Source organism: Dicentrarchus labrax, unplaced genomic scaffold, assembly GCF_905237075.1.
Source record: "Dicentrarchus labrax unplaced genomic scaffold, dlabrax2021, whole genome shotgun sequence".
Lineage (NCBI taxonomy): Eukaryota > Metazoa > Chordata > Actinopteri > Moronidae > Dicentrarchus > Dicentrarchus labrax.
This window is the reverse complement of record NW_026136713.1, coordinates 18,690,209-18,705,355: the sequence shown is the minus strand read 5'-3', so window position 1 is coordinate 18,705,355 and position 15,147 is coordinate 18,690,209. Positions and strand designations below refer to the sequence as shown.

Below are 15,147 nucleotides of genomic sequence, written 5' to 3'. Positions count from 1 at the left end.
TGCATTGAAAAGATAAATGGGATTAATATCGTGCCAGAAGTTTGCCTTTTATTTAAATCAACAGCAACTCCATCGCTGGTACTTGAAGATAACACCATAAAGTGCAGCTTTCTATTTTGCATAAATAAACCGATATCTCCTCAAGTGAAATGAAGAAAGAAATGTCCTTAACTTTCACATTAAATTCCATATTTTGAATACATTTTTGCGATTGCACATTCATACTTGTCTGTGTATGTGTGCTGTTAGTGTGTTTTGTATATATACTTTAGAATTACACCAGACCATGTATGTTTTCTTGTTTCAGCTGATTTGTTGGTATGCTGGCCCGTGGCCTCGTGCATGGCTATGCATGTTTTTAGTGTATATCTGTGTGTGTGTGTGTGTGTGTGTGTGTGTGTGTGTGTGTGTGTGTGGAAGAAACAGGCAGGCACATGAGTTTAATCGATTCAGTAGAGCCACCGCTGAACAAATGGCTTTCCCCCTTTCCAACCTAACCTAATTTCTTCATCCTTTCATTTCACCTTTTTTCCCTTTCATTCTTTCATCCACTTTTCTCTCTTTTTCCTCTTTTCATATCCCCCTGCTTCCTCCCCTACATGAAAAAGCGACCAGTCCTCTCTGATGTAACAGGAGATGCTGTTAAATGTTAAATTAGTGGAGGTGTGAGGGAGAGGATAGCTCTCTGCAGCAACCTTTCATACCTGTTAAATGGTGCTGTTAAATGCCGTAATAGTGAGGAAATGGGGATCTGCTGAGAGCAATTAGATGATTCACTGAACAGGTGGTACTGCATTCATTAGCACACACCCCGTGCTGTGTATGTGTGTGTGCATGCATGCATCCGGATGTGCTTGTCAGTGTCCTGCAACCTTGTATCTCTACAGTGGCAAGAAAAGAGAAAAAGCAGGCGCTGTAGCAGGCACTTGTTTTTTAAATTTTTTCCATAAAATTCAAATTCCTTTGAGTCTAATAAACACCCAACTTCTGCTTCCCCACTGCAAACAATTTGTAAATATTTATACTGATTTATTATTTAGTGTCCCTGTTCCACCAAAACCGGGTGGCCACCGGAGACTCCTCTTCCCTGTGTGTTGACTGTAAGGCAACTGCCTCCTCTGGTACCAGCAGCTCAGCATTAATATCCATGAGAACTGCACTGAGCCTCATGTTTACATAAATTCTAGGTAACAGTCAGTTTGAATTGATTCATCAAGTAGATCTCATGATACTCATGCAAATTAGTCACTAATTTGAAATACAAAATTGCAGCAGTAGTTCATGTAAAAACTATTAAACTAATAAATGTATTCATCATGTGAGAGGAGACTGAGAAGATATGCAAAATTATTACTCAACAATCGCCCTCATCGTTTTACTTACTTTTATTTTTGGAACATTCACTTAATGAAGCAAGACCAGATTAATAGTATCATTTATAGAAGAGAAGGCCCAAAACAGAGCGAGACAGTCAGAAAAGCCGATTGCTGACAGAAGCACTGCGCACACTGGATGCACAAAGGGGAACTATATCTGGAGGGACTCCAAACTGCACGTGAGGCAAAAATCATTGACAGCATCTGCTGGACAGGTAGGTCCTCACACAAGGTCAGGCTGTGTGGGAGACACGGGGAGCACACACATGGGATAGACCATGTGGAAAACGTAAGCAGTGTGTGTTGATGGGGTATACCTTTATGTTTTTTGATGCATTCAAGCTTTGCTTCCCAACAATCTATTTCACATGGTAATTTAAATCCATTCAACACAGGAATCAATTGGCCACAGATTTTCATTCTACCTCTTATAAATCTATTCATTCATTTACCAAGCAGCCTTACACATCTGACCTTGAAATCTGTCTGTAGAACAAGCTATATCACACAATCAGCCACACTCAGGAAAATCAGCCCAAACCTGTATTTTTTCTCTCTCATTTCACTGGTGTTTCATCGTCTCCCCTCTGCAACAGAGTCAAGACAAGTACAGAACAGAGTTATTATTTATTTTTCAGTTAGTTTCCAGAGTAGTATTACTTGTTCCAATTTAGTTTTTATTGTTGTTAAGTGTTCAGTTTTAGTTTGGTTTTTATTATTTTCAGTATTAGTTTTAGTTTTTTTTTAAATTATAATATGGGTTGGGGAGGGGTCGTACAGAATAAGACTGGGTGATAAGGCCTAAAAATAAAATCTATATTTTTATTTTAGTTAGTTTTGTAATTACAGTCATTAGTACTTGTTTTCGTTCATCTTTATTTTTTTTCTAAGGTTAAGTTTTTAGTTTAGTTTTAGTTAACTATAATGACCTTGGTACAGAATGTGTGTTTTGGATGTAACCACTGGTGTCCGACACACCAGTTGGCACATCCCTACCATTATTTTGAGCTATAATGTCTGGAATTTCCAGCAATTTGCATGATAAGCAGTTCAGCGCCAAGGGTACAACATGCCATGTTAATGAAGGATGTCAGAGAGAGTGGCAAGGCTCATTCAAGTTAATAAGAATGCAAATAACATATCCTGACAGTGACGTGCAAAAGGAATGCTTAAAGATAAAGCTGTCAGATCTTGAAGTGTACGTGATCCAGCAAGATGAAGCTAAACCAGCCTCTGGTCTTGTCAGTTAATAAGAAGAGAGCGAAGCTGGACAGTACAGTAGAGAGATGCTGCTTGATCTGACAAATAGTACTTCTGTAGCAACATGCTGATGATGGGGTCAGAAACTGGCATAAACGGTTCTAAACTTCCTGCTGTCAAAAGTCCAGACTGCTAGTGGGGTAATGATGTGGTAAATGTTTTCTTGGCTCACATTAGACCCGATTAGCGCTAACAGTTGTGCTTCACTGTGCACTCTGGAAGTCCTCAATCATTATTGCTGACCAGGTGCCTCTGCTTTTCGATGACAGTCCTTTTTAAACCTTTTAAATGGAAACTTCCAGCAAGTCAAGCCTACGTTGTCTTAAAGTGGAAGATGAGGCTGTGCTTACTTTCACATGTTACTGATTGCCAGTACAGCAATTAAGGCAATGGTTTTACCTAGCAATTACATGTTTTACAAGTTTTGTAATGAAGCTGTATGCATCCTGTGCTCATCGTTTGCGCTTTTGTGTTGCTGTTCCTGATGATTTTGCCCTGTTCTTAGTTTGGAAAAGCCTGCTGAGTTATTGCAGTTTGCTGCACACTCAAGCGCAGATGTCCCTGTATTTATTTTGTGAGAGCCTGGTGCTAGTCGTGCAAGATTTAATCAAGGTACTCACATTAGGAGAGGCGTGCATAATTGCACAGGTCTTGATGAGACACACATCTCTCAAATTAAGGACTGCAGATGGAACGGTCATACCTTTCACACCTCGTCCTGCTGCATTTGGATGTATGTAGGGACTTCATCAACTGAAATGCATCCTATAAGAATTTGTGAGTGACAGATGGTGGTCAAAATCTTTGCCTGGGCCAACCCAGTACAGACTGTACAGACATTTCTGCCTCCACACAGCATCAGGAAATGGAAACAGGATCTAATTTGTGAGCGAAGATATATACTAGTGTTCGTCATGTGTCTCTGAGCTGATGTTGATTTTATGTCCATGATGCCCTTAATTGCAATAAGCATACAGTCAACATATTAACATAATCACAGTTTGCTTCAATTATCTTTAATTTGATGTGCATGACAGACAAGTTCAATTTAGTCAAGATCTAAAATTGCACTGGCTAAGACTTTTTGAACAGCCTCAAAAGTAGTTAATTATGTTTATAAAGGATATTCTGTATACGTTTTGTCAGTTGCTTGTGGCTCTCATATTTTAATGTCAAAGTGAAATTATTTTAAAAATATATAATATTATATAATACCCCATGTCATTATTAACAACACTTCTGCAATTTATAATTTACACATTTATACAAAACGTAATTACCAAAAAAGCAATTACAGTTTTACTTGAATGTCTGTTTTGTTAGCATGGACTAAGTACAGCCATTGAGATTCATTGAGAACTGCTGGTGACTCACATCTAGAATTAAGGTTTAGGGTCCAAAAAGTTGTTAGATTTCTGGGCAAGGGTCTTAAAAGTCATCAAATCTTGCAAGAGAGTTGCTAAGTTGGGAACATTGTGCTATCTACCACCTCTGTATAATGTAGGGTAAGCACGAGTGTGTGAGAGCCTTCTATTACTCAGCATGTGATTAAATAAGCTACAATAGCATACGATAGCCTACAATGCTATCTTCCATCTTCTGAGGTAAGTCACCCCTCCCAAATGGGGAAGAATAGAAGCAGACATCTGAAATGGCACAAGATACGTAATGTAATACTCTGTGGTCTCGTTGAAAAAGGGGAACATGTCTGAGCAGTATTGTTGGAGTTATAGTACTCCTCAATAAAATGAGCAGAATTGACTTGTCACTGTGGTTATGATTGTTAACAACTCTGGTTAATGTGCATTGTTCTCTTATGACTTACATACGTTGTATTTGTCCCTTTGCTGTTTTAATTGATTTCCAGGCCCACCTAAAAGTTTCAGTCTGACTCGGGGTCGGGCTCAACGGGCGAATTGCAAATCTGAAGTTGACGTGGGAAAGAATCCACTGTTTTGCTGAAGGGCACTTTAGTGGGATGGATACTTGACACAGAGACTTGAATGCAGGCTGTCCAGTTTGAGGAGGTCCTCTGTAACCGCTGAGTCCACTGCTACACAGCTGGATGTCAGAAACAGAGAGTGAAATGAAATGCAGTGAATGTTGTATTGTGTTTGAACTTTTTGCTCCTGAAATGTGCTGTATCCTAAAACACCTTTTGTAATTTAGATGCAGTATTAAATGATCCTCACTATGTGCTAAACCTTAGTGTAATATGTATCACTTTAAGTTAAACAAGAGCGCACAACACCAGATTCAAACCAATTACACCTCCTCTTGCAGAGATCAAAAGGAAGGATATCAGATCTTTCATAATGATGAAGAGGCGGCTTATGTTTCCATGTAAAACACAGACTGCCTCTGTAACCAAAACAGCCTGACTCATGCAGTTTGGGAGAGACAGATAGTGTGACAGAATAGGACTGGAGGTTGTCTTTAATATTGGATGTGTGGCTGAAGCGGCCTAATGGCTTAACACTGGTCTATTTGGGACAAGAATAGCTTGCTATCTGCGTGTATGTGTGTGTGTGCTCGTATGTCTGCTAAGTGTTTGACTAGTCCCAATCTGTATATTATCTAGAATTATCATTTGAACTTTTAACCTTTCACCAAAAAGTGCACAGAGAATTTGCAGTATTAACAGCTCAATCATTTTTTTCCTGAAATATCACGAGAAAACACAAAGCTTTGACGTAAGAACAATGTAATCAGCGGAGTTAGATGTTTATTTTCATGACTCTGACCATCTTGCTACTACTACACACAGCATTCACATCACAGACCATTAAACAGACACAGAATATGGACCAGGTTCCTTTGGACCTCAAAATGGGAGGATTTGACTGACTGAAGACTCTGGCCACACACACAAACACACACACATACACCAACTCACATTCATATAAAGTATCTTTTTTTTCTGCATTGCCCAACCTTTCTGAGTGTGTGTAATGTGTGACACTTTGCATTATGCACACTCTGACCCTGCTAAGATCTCCCTGTGCTCTGGTGTGGGGATATCATTATCAGAGACAGACAGGCAGAAAAGCAGAGCAACAGAGAGGATGAAAGATATGGGGGATTGCAATTCTCTAATAGTGTTTGTTCTGTCCTGCTCTCTCTCTCTCTCTCTCTCTCTCTCTCTCTCTCTCTCTCTCTCTCTCTCTCCGTTTGCATGTATTTGTGTGTTGAACCCCCTCAGATATCCAGCTCCTTTCTTTGATTCTTCTTTCTCTCTTTATTTCTCTGTGTATGGTATAATTATTCTTTAGGTCATCATGGTTTTTGTTTATATACTGTCACGCTATCACCCTGTTATCCCTCCCACACACACACACACACACACACACACACACACACACACACACACACACACACACACACATGCATGCTGTACATGCACTCAAAATGCTTGCATTCATGGTGGATCAAACATCAAACAAGCTGCCGCCCCTGTCTTAGCAAGTGTGTCAGTGTTCATGTGTGGAGGAGAGGAGAGAGGGCGACTGACCTTGCTGTGTGTGTTATGTATGTGATGGATGTGAGGCAGTGCAGAGGGGGCGACAGAGAGGACAAGATAAAGAGAGCTCAGTGTTTGGTGATGAGGGGGCCTATGTGAGAATAAGAGTGTTAGAGGAAGGCTGCAGCCACTATGAGCGTGCCTTTGTGAAAGAAGGATGGCTTCATGTGCGTGTGAGAGTCAAGGAAGAAATAACTGTGAGTGAGAGCAATAAAAGGACTTATCCTCAAGATGAAGTGAGGCAGTGAGTTATGAAATTATGCATGATAAAGTCATTACAGCTTCTGCTTTGTCTCTCTGTTTGTTTGTGTTTTTCAAATCCTTCTCTTCTTACGTGGATAAACTTTAGGCTGTCGCAGGCTCACCTTAAGTGAACTTACACACCTATAGTTACCGTAAAGCTAATGAGAGAAAGTAGCTTCCAAACTAATCTGTGAAGCTATCGTTTGTGTTTATAAAAGCACTGAGCAACCATGAGTTCAAATTATTGACAATGTAGTGGACAGAGTTTCCGGGTCTGTGAAGTGAAGCCAATGCAGAAGTGTCTTAAAAATACATTTTTAGCTATGGCCAGTAGGGGGCAGCACCACTGGTTGCAATAATATTGATTTTTTTTTTTCTTATAGAGAAATGACCCTACTTGATTTATTACCTCAGACTTCAAACTTTACTGTTGCTTTGGTTCTCAAGCTTTCAGAGAGTCCAGTTAGTATATGTAATTGATTTGTTAGTCAAAATTATTAACTTAGTTAATCATTAACTCAAAATGAATGGATTAATGATTTCACACAGAGTAAACAAGACAGGTTTCTCTTCAATCCAAGAACTTTTGATTATGTCAGATAAAATGGCTGCTGCTAGCAGTTTGTATCAGCTGTACCTGAGAAAACCAAATGAATACATTTACAAAAGCTACCTATCTGAAACATTGAACAAATCAAACCAAAACCTAAAACAAATAAGAAGTCCTGGCTACCAACAGAAGAAAGAGTCTGTGGTCACTGCACAACAGGTGAGGTTGAGACAGACATGCACTTTCTCTTAAAATGTGAAAAATATAACAGTATCAGACTGAAATACTTTTATAATAACTTTTAAAGGAGTTACATGACAATGAAAAAAAAAAAAGATTATTTTAGGAGAGAGACCTGCAGCACAATATGTGACTGTGATACAAACTGAGGGACAGCTATTTAAATAATATTACTGAATTTGACAAATCAGTATCTTTTTTTTCATCTTCTTATTGTATTGTAATATATTTTTACGAAATGCTTGTTGTTATTAACACTTTGGCAATAATTGTTTCTAACATTGGTGCCATGAAAAGCATAATTTTAAATTAAACAATAAAAATAAATACAATTGAAATTAATAATACTATTAGCTCTGTAAGCCTGTGACTAAAAAAGGTCTTGACTATGCATCTGATGACTAGCATGATTTAATGCTAAAAGACTGAGGCTAATGTGTACAGGTGCCAGGCAGAGTCCTCACCAGTTAAAGACGTTTCATTGTTTTTATAATGCAGAGTGAATCTGCATTATAAAGATTAAGTATTGTACTATTATAAATTAATCATGTATGTAATTTAGATAAGTTTATAAGTCTTTCTTTTTAGTTAATACATTAAGATGTCATGTAGAAAAAAAAAACTAGCCAAGAGCCAGTCCTCTCACTTATTTGGATGTGTTAAAACATGCATCACAAACCCTCGCATGAACCCCTTTGCTTTTGGGCCAGACCATCTCAGTACAGAATACACACAGTATCCACACACATATACACACTCACACACACAGACACGCAAAATACACAGCCTTTAGCAGTTGCATTAGGCCTCTCTGTGTTTCAGACTAAAAGGTTCAGAAAGTGGATAAAAAAATGTCCTCTTCTTTCTCTTTAATGCCACATACTGTGTGTGTGCCTGTGTGTGCACTAAAAGTCTTCTTTGTACAGTGTTTGTTTAATACATCTGAGGCCCTATACTTTTTCAGCCTTACAACTGAACATTTGGCAAACTAACAGATTTCCTACTCTACTGTCACATGCTGATAAAGTTATGGTACTTCCCTAGAAACAAAATTTAAATGTTCAATAACATATCAAATTAAGCTTTGATATAGTGGTTAGATCTCAGTAAGTGTCCTTGCTGCTTAAGTATCCTTTAGCAATACACTGAATCCCCTAGAGCTGTGGTGTCTGTTCTATAGCTGACCCTAACCTTACAAAGTCTGAGGATACTGGTACTATTTCTAAATGTTTATGTCTAAAAAACACAAGGTCTTGATGCTAAACTCCAATGACATTTCTCTTTCCGTTTATGTTTTGAATTTTCCAAAAGAACCTGATAAATACTACCCACATATGACTGACTCATGCTTTGATTTTTCTCTGTGTTGCTTGTCAGAGAGTGCCTGCTTCACTGTCTTTACCAGAAGACAAAAGCTCAATTTAGCTTTTTCTGCAGTAGTATAACATAACCTGACACGTCCTGTTTTCCTCCTCTGAGGACGATAGACTGTCTGTAGCCTGTGAGGCCAGGAAGAGGCGAAACAAAAACAATGAAAGCGTAGATCTACAGGTCCTGCTAAGTCTGGTTGGTCCCATGTGGCTGTCACAGTGTATGCATAGCCAAAAATTATTTAGTGTCAGTCAGTCTTTCTTTACTAGCCAAGATAAAAACAGCTAAATTATCATTGCTCTGCTGCTCATGTCTTTATTTCTTAGCCATGTTGTCTCATAAGAGTTTTCTAGTCCAACTCATTAATTCATTTCAACTTATGAGGTGTTTCTTCAGATTCCTTTTATTTTGGTCATGTTCAAATTTTTTTTTTTTCTTATGTCTATGCACAACTGTCCACAAAGACCTTACCCTTAGTTTACACGACTGAAAATGTTTTTTTCAGAAAGGAACACATTGTTTGTCTCTGATTTTGTTATTTCCCAATTCTGTTATCACAAAACAGTTTTCAGAATGCTGCTTGCCTCTGACGACTTTCCATGTAAGTGGACAGAGAGAATGAAATGTTAGTGGTAAATTCCATGAGGTTGGTAAAGTGCTGACTTAAAGGGATTAAACAAAAAGATTACATTTCAGTAGAAGAAACTGGATAGAGATTATTGGTTCCTGATATCCAGTGCATGCAACAAATGTGGAAACATGATGGCTGGGTAATGCTGGATTTTATTGGCAAGTCTCATGTTGTAACTGTTCTGTAAAAGCAAGAGATATAAATCTCACCCAGCAGCCAATCCTGCAAACCAAAATAACTCTGTCCGGCTCTACTATCTTACATAAAGGATATTCTAATTAATTGATTTATTTTATTTATTTATCAAACCAAAAAAAAAAAACATACTAACTTTCTCATAAGCCAGATAACCTGTGAGGATCAGTAACATGTCTGGAACACGTGAATCACTTTCCCTTAGCTTAGTCCAACTGCAATCACATTTAGCATTAAAGGTCCAGTGTGTCGGATTTAGTGGCATCTAGTGGTGTAGCCGCACATTACATCTGACTCGTTTCACCCTCCCTTTCCTACAGCGAGGGAGGAAATACGATGGCTGCCTTGAACTGATTGAACTGCCAAGTTTCTACAGTAGCCCAGAATGGACAAACCACTGTCTTTCGTAGGGGTTTTTCGCAAGTTTTGTGGCCACCGTAGTTTCTCCTTCGCATCTAAAGGATAGGGTGAAGTGAGGGAGTTACAGTCTGCAGCTATATCAGTAGATGCCAGTCGGCCTACATTTTACATACTGGTCCTTTAGTATGTATGTTTTTTTTAATTATTATTTAAAAAAGATATTTTACAATTCAAAAAAAGATTTAATTATTTCATTGTTCTTTAGAAAAATAATGATTCACTAAAACGAAGAAATAAAGGTCTTAGAAATATCAGAAATAGGTGTACTTATTTTTCCTCTCGGCTGATTGGATCCATGTTTGATTGACAGCAGCTGCAGGCTGAGCTCCAGAAGAGGAACTTAAAGTTAACAAACCTGCGCTGTAGCCTACAAACCGAGGACAGTGCTTTGTTGGCAGTGGTATTGGAGAGTCAGAACCACACCAGCATCTTCATGGACTGAAGTGACAACTGCAGGTCCTGTTTAAGTGCGTCAGCGGACCTGCTAATAAGCTATCTAAGCTAGCCAGTAAACTGACGTGAGGTTCACTTTTTCCATGGGAAAGTCTGTTGGGTCGTATTTTAACAAGGTTGGGAGGTGTGTTCATGTTAGGTAAGGTGCAGACTTTAGCAGGGAACTTAATTTTAATGCTACAGTCTGTGGCTGTTGTGTTGTGTAGCAGTGTGACCATTGTTGGTGCTTCATGCAAATATTTTTCTATCTTGATGGAAAATGAAGAACAAAACGACAAAGACGTAAACGTGATTTACAGAGCAGACATGTATGCTGTAGCCGAAAAAAAAACGATTTAATTTCAGTTTAAATGACTTGTTGTATAAATTCGTAATAAGATAAAAGTGGGTTTGAAACCAGCAAAAAAAACTCTTAACTGTTCCAAAATCACCATAAAGCATGATATTAAATATTGCATTTTTAAAAATGCAATTATCAAGAGTCAAGAGACTTGTTTCTTGCATAATATAATGGGAACACAGCAATGTATTTGCATAAAAAGAAAATGTTCATTAGCTCTGAACCTTTGGCTATTGAATTATTAAAATCAGAATTATGTACTTTCACCATGCAATATAGTTAGTTCTTCAGCAGGCGCTAAGCAACATTGCCAAGCATATACCTTTTTTTTTTTTTTTTTTGTCCACCATAGTAACTGTTATGAGCCCAATAGACCTTTATTACAGCAGACTTCTCAAACACAGGTGGAACTAATGGAAGCCTTCTGCTAAGCTGTTGCAGTATCAGGAGGACTCTGCTATTAATGTTTGTTTACTGGGACACCTACATTAAATGGAGCCATCCTTCCTGTTATTAGTCTCACCTGTGCTTTCACAAGCTTTGACAAATCAAAATGTTTGCAAGGTCCATTGGCCTCTTTTTACGGAAGACATTTTGGTCACAGGAGGAACCTACTAACACTAATGATGGCTGAATTCCATTTAGCTGCTTTCAGGGTCCTGGCACTATGCATGGTTTACGGGGCCCTTTCCTGTGCGTTTTCCTACTATATTGAGCCAAAATGTTTGCTGTGAGAAAAGTCTGTGTGCTGCTTTACTCAGCTGATCAGTACTGATTACTGGACTATATTATCATTATTACAATGAGGATTTCTTAATATTCATAGTGTTAATGGGATTCTCTGGTTAAAAAAAAACCCATCAGGTGATAGGTGTGTGTTGTTCTGAATCCTAAATGAAAATATACTGTACTTTCAATCAAGAGTGGTCACAAGATGCCTAGGAAGCTAGCAGAGATTAGTTTTTTTCCAAATGTGAGTGGTAACATCATGCAGTACTCTTCATCATTTTATTGTTTTCTCGGCTTCGTTCTCAACACGATTTTGGTCCCACTTTTAGATCCACATTGTTGTATTGCCCATCTTCAAATGCAAATAACTGTGGCTCACATATCAACACCATCCCTGGCTCAATAATCAGCTTTCCCACTTTTCATGTGAATCCAATGTGATTTCAATCAGCACTCAAGCTGAAGTTTGAGTTCCTTTTATTGTCATGTGTATAAAAAATACAATGAAATGACTGCTGGCATGGCTAATCTTCTTCGATCTTTCTCTGGTTTACTGTGTGTGTGTGTGTGTGTGTGTGTGTGTGTGCGCGAATACAGTACAGTTTGTACACAGAACGCATGAGAAAATCTGATTGTGTTCTATCACTGTGATTTCACAAGGCTGGCTCAAAGCCTGTTTGTGTGTGTGCGAGTATGTCCCAAAGCTTCTGCAGCCTTTGTATTCATGGCCTATGGTCAAATCTAATTTAGCTCCGTATTTTGATTTTAATCAGTTGAAAAAATTGATTTATTTTTTTTTAAAAACTGCACCAAATCCTTGTTTTAGATCAATATTAATGTTTTTTTCCTGCTGTTCTCGCTGCCATAGTGGTAATAAAACGTTTGGTTTTTCACTGTTTGCAGTCCACACACAACAATACTTGGTTGTTTTTTTTCATTTGTAGCTTGTAAACACTGTGAGATACATTTTAACATCCATCTGAAATCATATCAAATAAAAAAAACAGAGCACTGAAATCATCAAATAAATTAAATATTTGTCTCAGTCATGTTCCAACAGTGGGATCTTTACATTGTTTGACTCATCTGTCATTTTAGCATGGGAATGCAGGTAGTTGAAAAATAAAAAAGCACTGATTGATTCTCCACTTCCAGGTGGTATTAACATGAATCATAGCAAAGATGAATTTGTTTTTTTTTTTGGATAGAATAGAGCAAAAACACACACTTTTTATGTAGATTTACTTGCACCCAAGACAATAATGACAAAGCTGCAACTCAGTTGATTGAGATAAACTGCATAGGCATTAGTTATGTATGGAATGTACTTTGGAATCAGGTTTAAATAATTAAATCTTGTCCACCTTGAATAAGCTCAACTACATGCCGAGTGCTAAAGACATCAAACATGTATGATCTAATGACAGACTTTGCCCAGTTAAGGCCCAGGTGCTACCCTCTGATGGACTAAACAAATAGCAGCCTACAGCACCAGAAGGTAAGAGGATGGGAAGGTCTTCCTCCTCTAATCTGAAAAACATTTCTGCTGTGCAAAGAGCAAATAATCATCTACAGCAGCTTAATGCTGTTTGATGAATAGTACTATTAGTTAACCATTGTTGGCTTTGTCGAAGCCTATGATGTTACATTAGAAGCAAGCAAGTGATCAGATGTGATGTTGGACTGCCTGGTGTTTAGCACTTACTGCCTGTTTCATTGGGTGCTGTTGGACTTGTGAACTATAGGAGAAACCTTTTAGACAGGAAACTTGGACTTAAGGTAGCACTTGTTGAAACTTAAAGTATTGCACTCTATGGTTATTGTATGCATGTATTATTACAAACTACTGTATGCCACATTTGCCTTGTTGTTTTGCTGTGTTTCGAACACCTCTTTGTTACCTACTTCTGTAGAAATCAGTATGTAATTCAGTGCATGTCTGGATTTTCTGCAGGTTTAAACAAGTGAATGATAGTCAGACCTGAGTCTCTGTCCATGGTGCTGAACTATGCGGCAAAATAAATGCAATGAAATACTTTTTCACTGCTATCTCTAAGTTGTGCATTACATGCAATAAATAGTATTTTGAATGTGAGAGAGGGCAATGTGTCTGTTAAACCTGTTTTCAATAGCATAGTAGGTCCTTGACATCATGTGAATTTGCCATACTTTGGTTTTTGCCGAAACAATGCGCTTCCCAGCCCGTCACAATATTACAGTTACCATGAAACTGTGCAACTTTTTAACTTTTTTGCTTTTGCTAATGTCAGTGTTTATATAGCATATAATGTATTCTGATAGCGTAAAGCTACAGAAGAGACTGTATTTACCAGAAAAATGGTGGCATTAGAGATTTGTCTAAATGCTTACAAGACCCAAGATTTATGTCCCCCAAAGCACACACACACATATCATGAACTTAAATCACACCATAATGGACCATAATGTATTGTTAGCCAAACAAAATGACAGTAGGCAATGAAAATCTACTTTAGTAATCAGTATGAACACTTCGACGTCACCACTCATGAAGATGCCACACTTCTGAAGTGCTGCTGTTGGTTAAATGCTGTATTTGGATTGTTATTTGAGGTTATCTGGATCCTGTCCAAACCTCGCTGCAACAACAGATCACACTATAGGACACTATACAACATAATCATAGGAAGCATCAGGAAAGCTTGCACTGCTTGCTGTTATCTCTAACTTTGTCCCCACTATGTCCTGTTTTCTTAAGGTGAAAGTGGAGAATAGAGAGATGAAGACTTTATCCTTCCTCTTCCTCCTCCTCCTCCTCCTCGCCTCAGGAGCCTGTGACGGCGTCAAGTACATCTCCAAGAGGAACTCAGGTAGGATGAACAGCCTTAATGTTTGTTGCCTACAGTGGCACTCCAAGCTGTGACATTTTGCTGAAAATGAGCATTTCTTTCGTTGAACGTTCCCAGGCTTTGTCTTTATTGAGGTTTTTGTCTCTAACTGAAATTCACTTTGTTTTTGTTTTTTTGTTTCACTGTCATCCTTTTTCATCGCAAACAATTTTTTCAGTTTTACTTGAATAGAGAGATAATGCTACCTCTTGTCTTTTCTCATCTGCTCCTCCTCACTCTTATATTCTTGCTGTCAAATACATGCTCCTGCTCTTATTCCACAACTATTCCCTCCAATCTTGTACTTTCTGATGCTTTGATATCTCTTAACTTGACGCAATGGATATGGACTTCTGTTTTATTCTAGCCATTTCTTTCTTTTTCACAGTCACCATCTCTGCCTTTCTTAGCTAACACATCTCTCCAAACTCTATCTGGGAGCTCGGATAGCTGTCTGTCTCTTTCCTCTCCCCTTTCTGCTGAGGGTGTGTAATGATCAGCCTGTCTGACTGTCGCTGTCATTGTTGCTGCTGTTGTGCTCATTTGTGTATCAACGTCCAGCTGATGACGGATCTGCTGATGGCCTTTTATTTGGGATCGATTTGTTGTGTCTCGCTGATCGGCTTGACAGAGAGAGTTTGATTGGGCTATTGATGTTTGGCATGCGGTCTCAATAAAGCTTTGTATGATACTGTATAATGGGTTTAGTATGTGTGACATAGAGGTGAGCTATACATTCCCCCACTTAGCTTTGTTTACATATAGACACATTGTGCTTCAGTTTCCTGCTGCCTTTGTGTTTAAATAGCATCATTCATGAAACAAAAAATATCTGATCTGCAGGTTCTGTAATTATAGAAATTACTACCAGCATTTGTAATTTGTGTCATGCACCCCTGCCAAATCCTGAAAGTGATAAAAACACAGAAAATTACTTACAGACTTTTTAGCA

At 38.3% G+C, this 15,147-nt stretch overlaps 1 protein-coding gene across 5 annotated transcripts in view; it reads left to right on the top strand.

Annotated features, from left to right (window-relative positions):
- The window catches only part of il1rapl2 (interleukin 1 receptor accessory protein-like 2), a 363,155-nt gene that overhangs the window by 43,802 nt on the left and 304,206 nt on the right, over positions 1-15,147 (top strand). For all 5 annotated transcript variants that reach the window (XM_051419083.1, XM_051419084.1, XM_051419086.1 and 2 more), the window contains one exon: positions 14,066-14,177. In XM_051419083.1, the coding sequence (XP_051275043.1) occupies positions 14,087-14,177 (91 nt within the window). In that variant the 5' untranslated portion in view covers positions 14,066-14,086. The remainder of the gene's footprint in view (positions 1-14,065; positions 14,178-15,147) is intronic.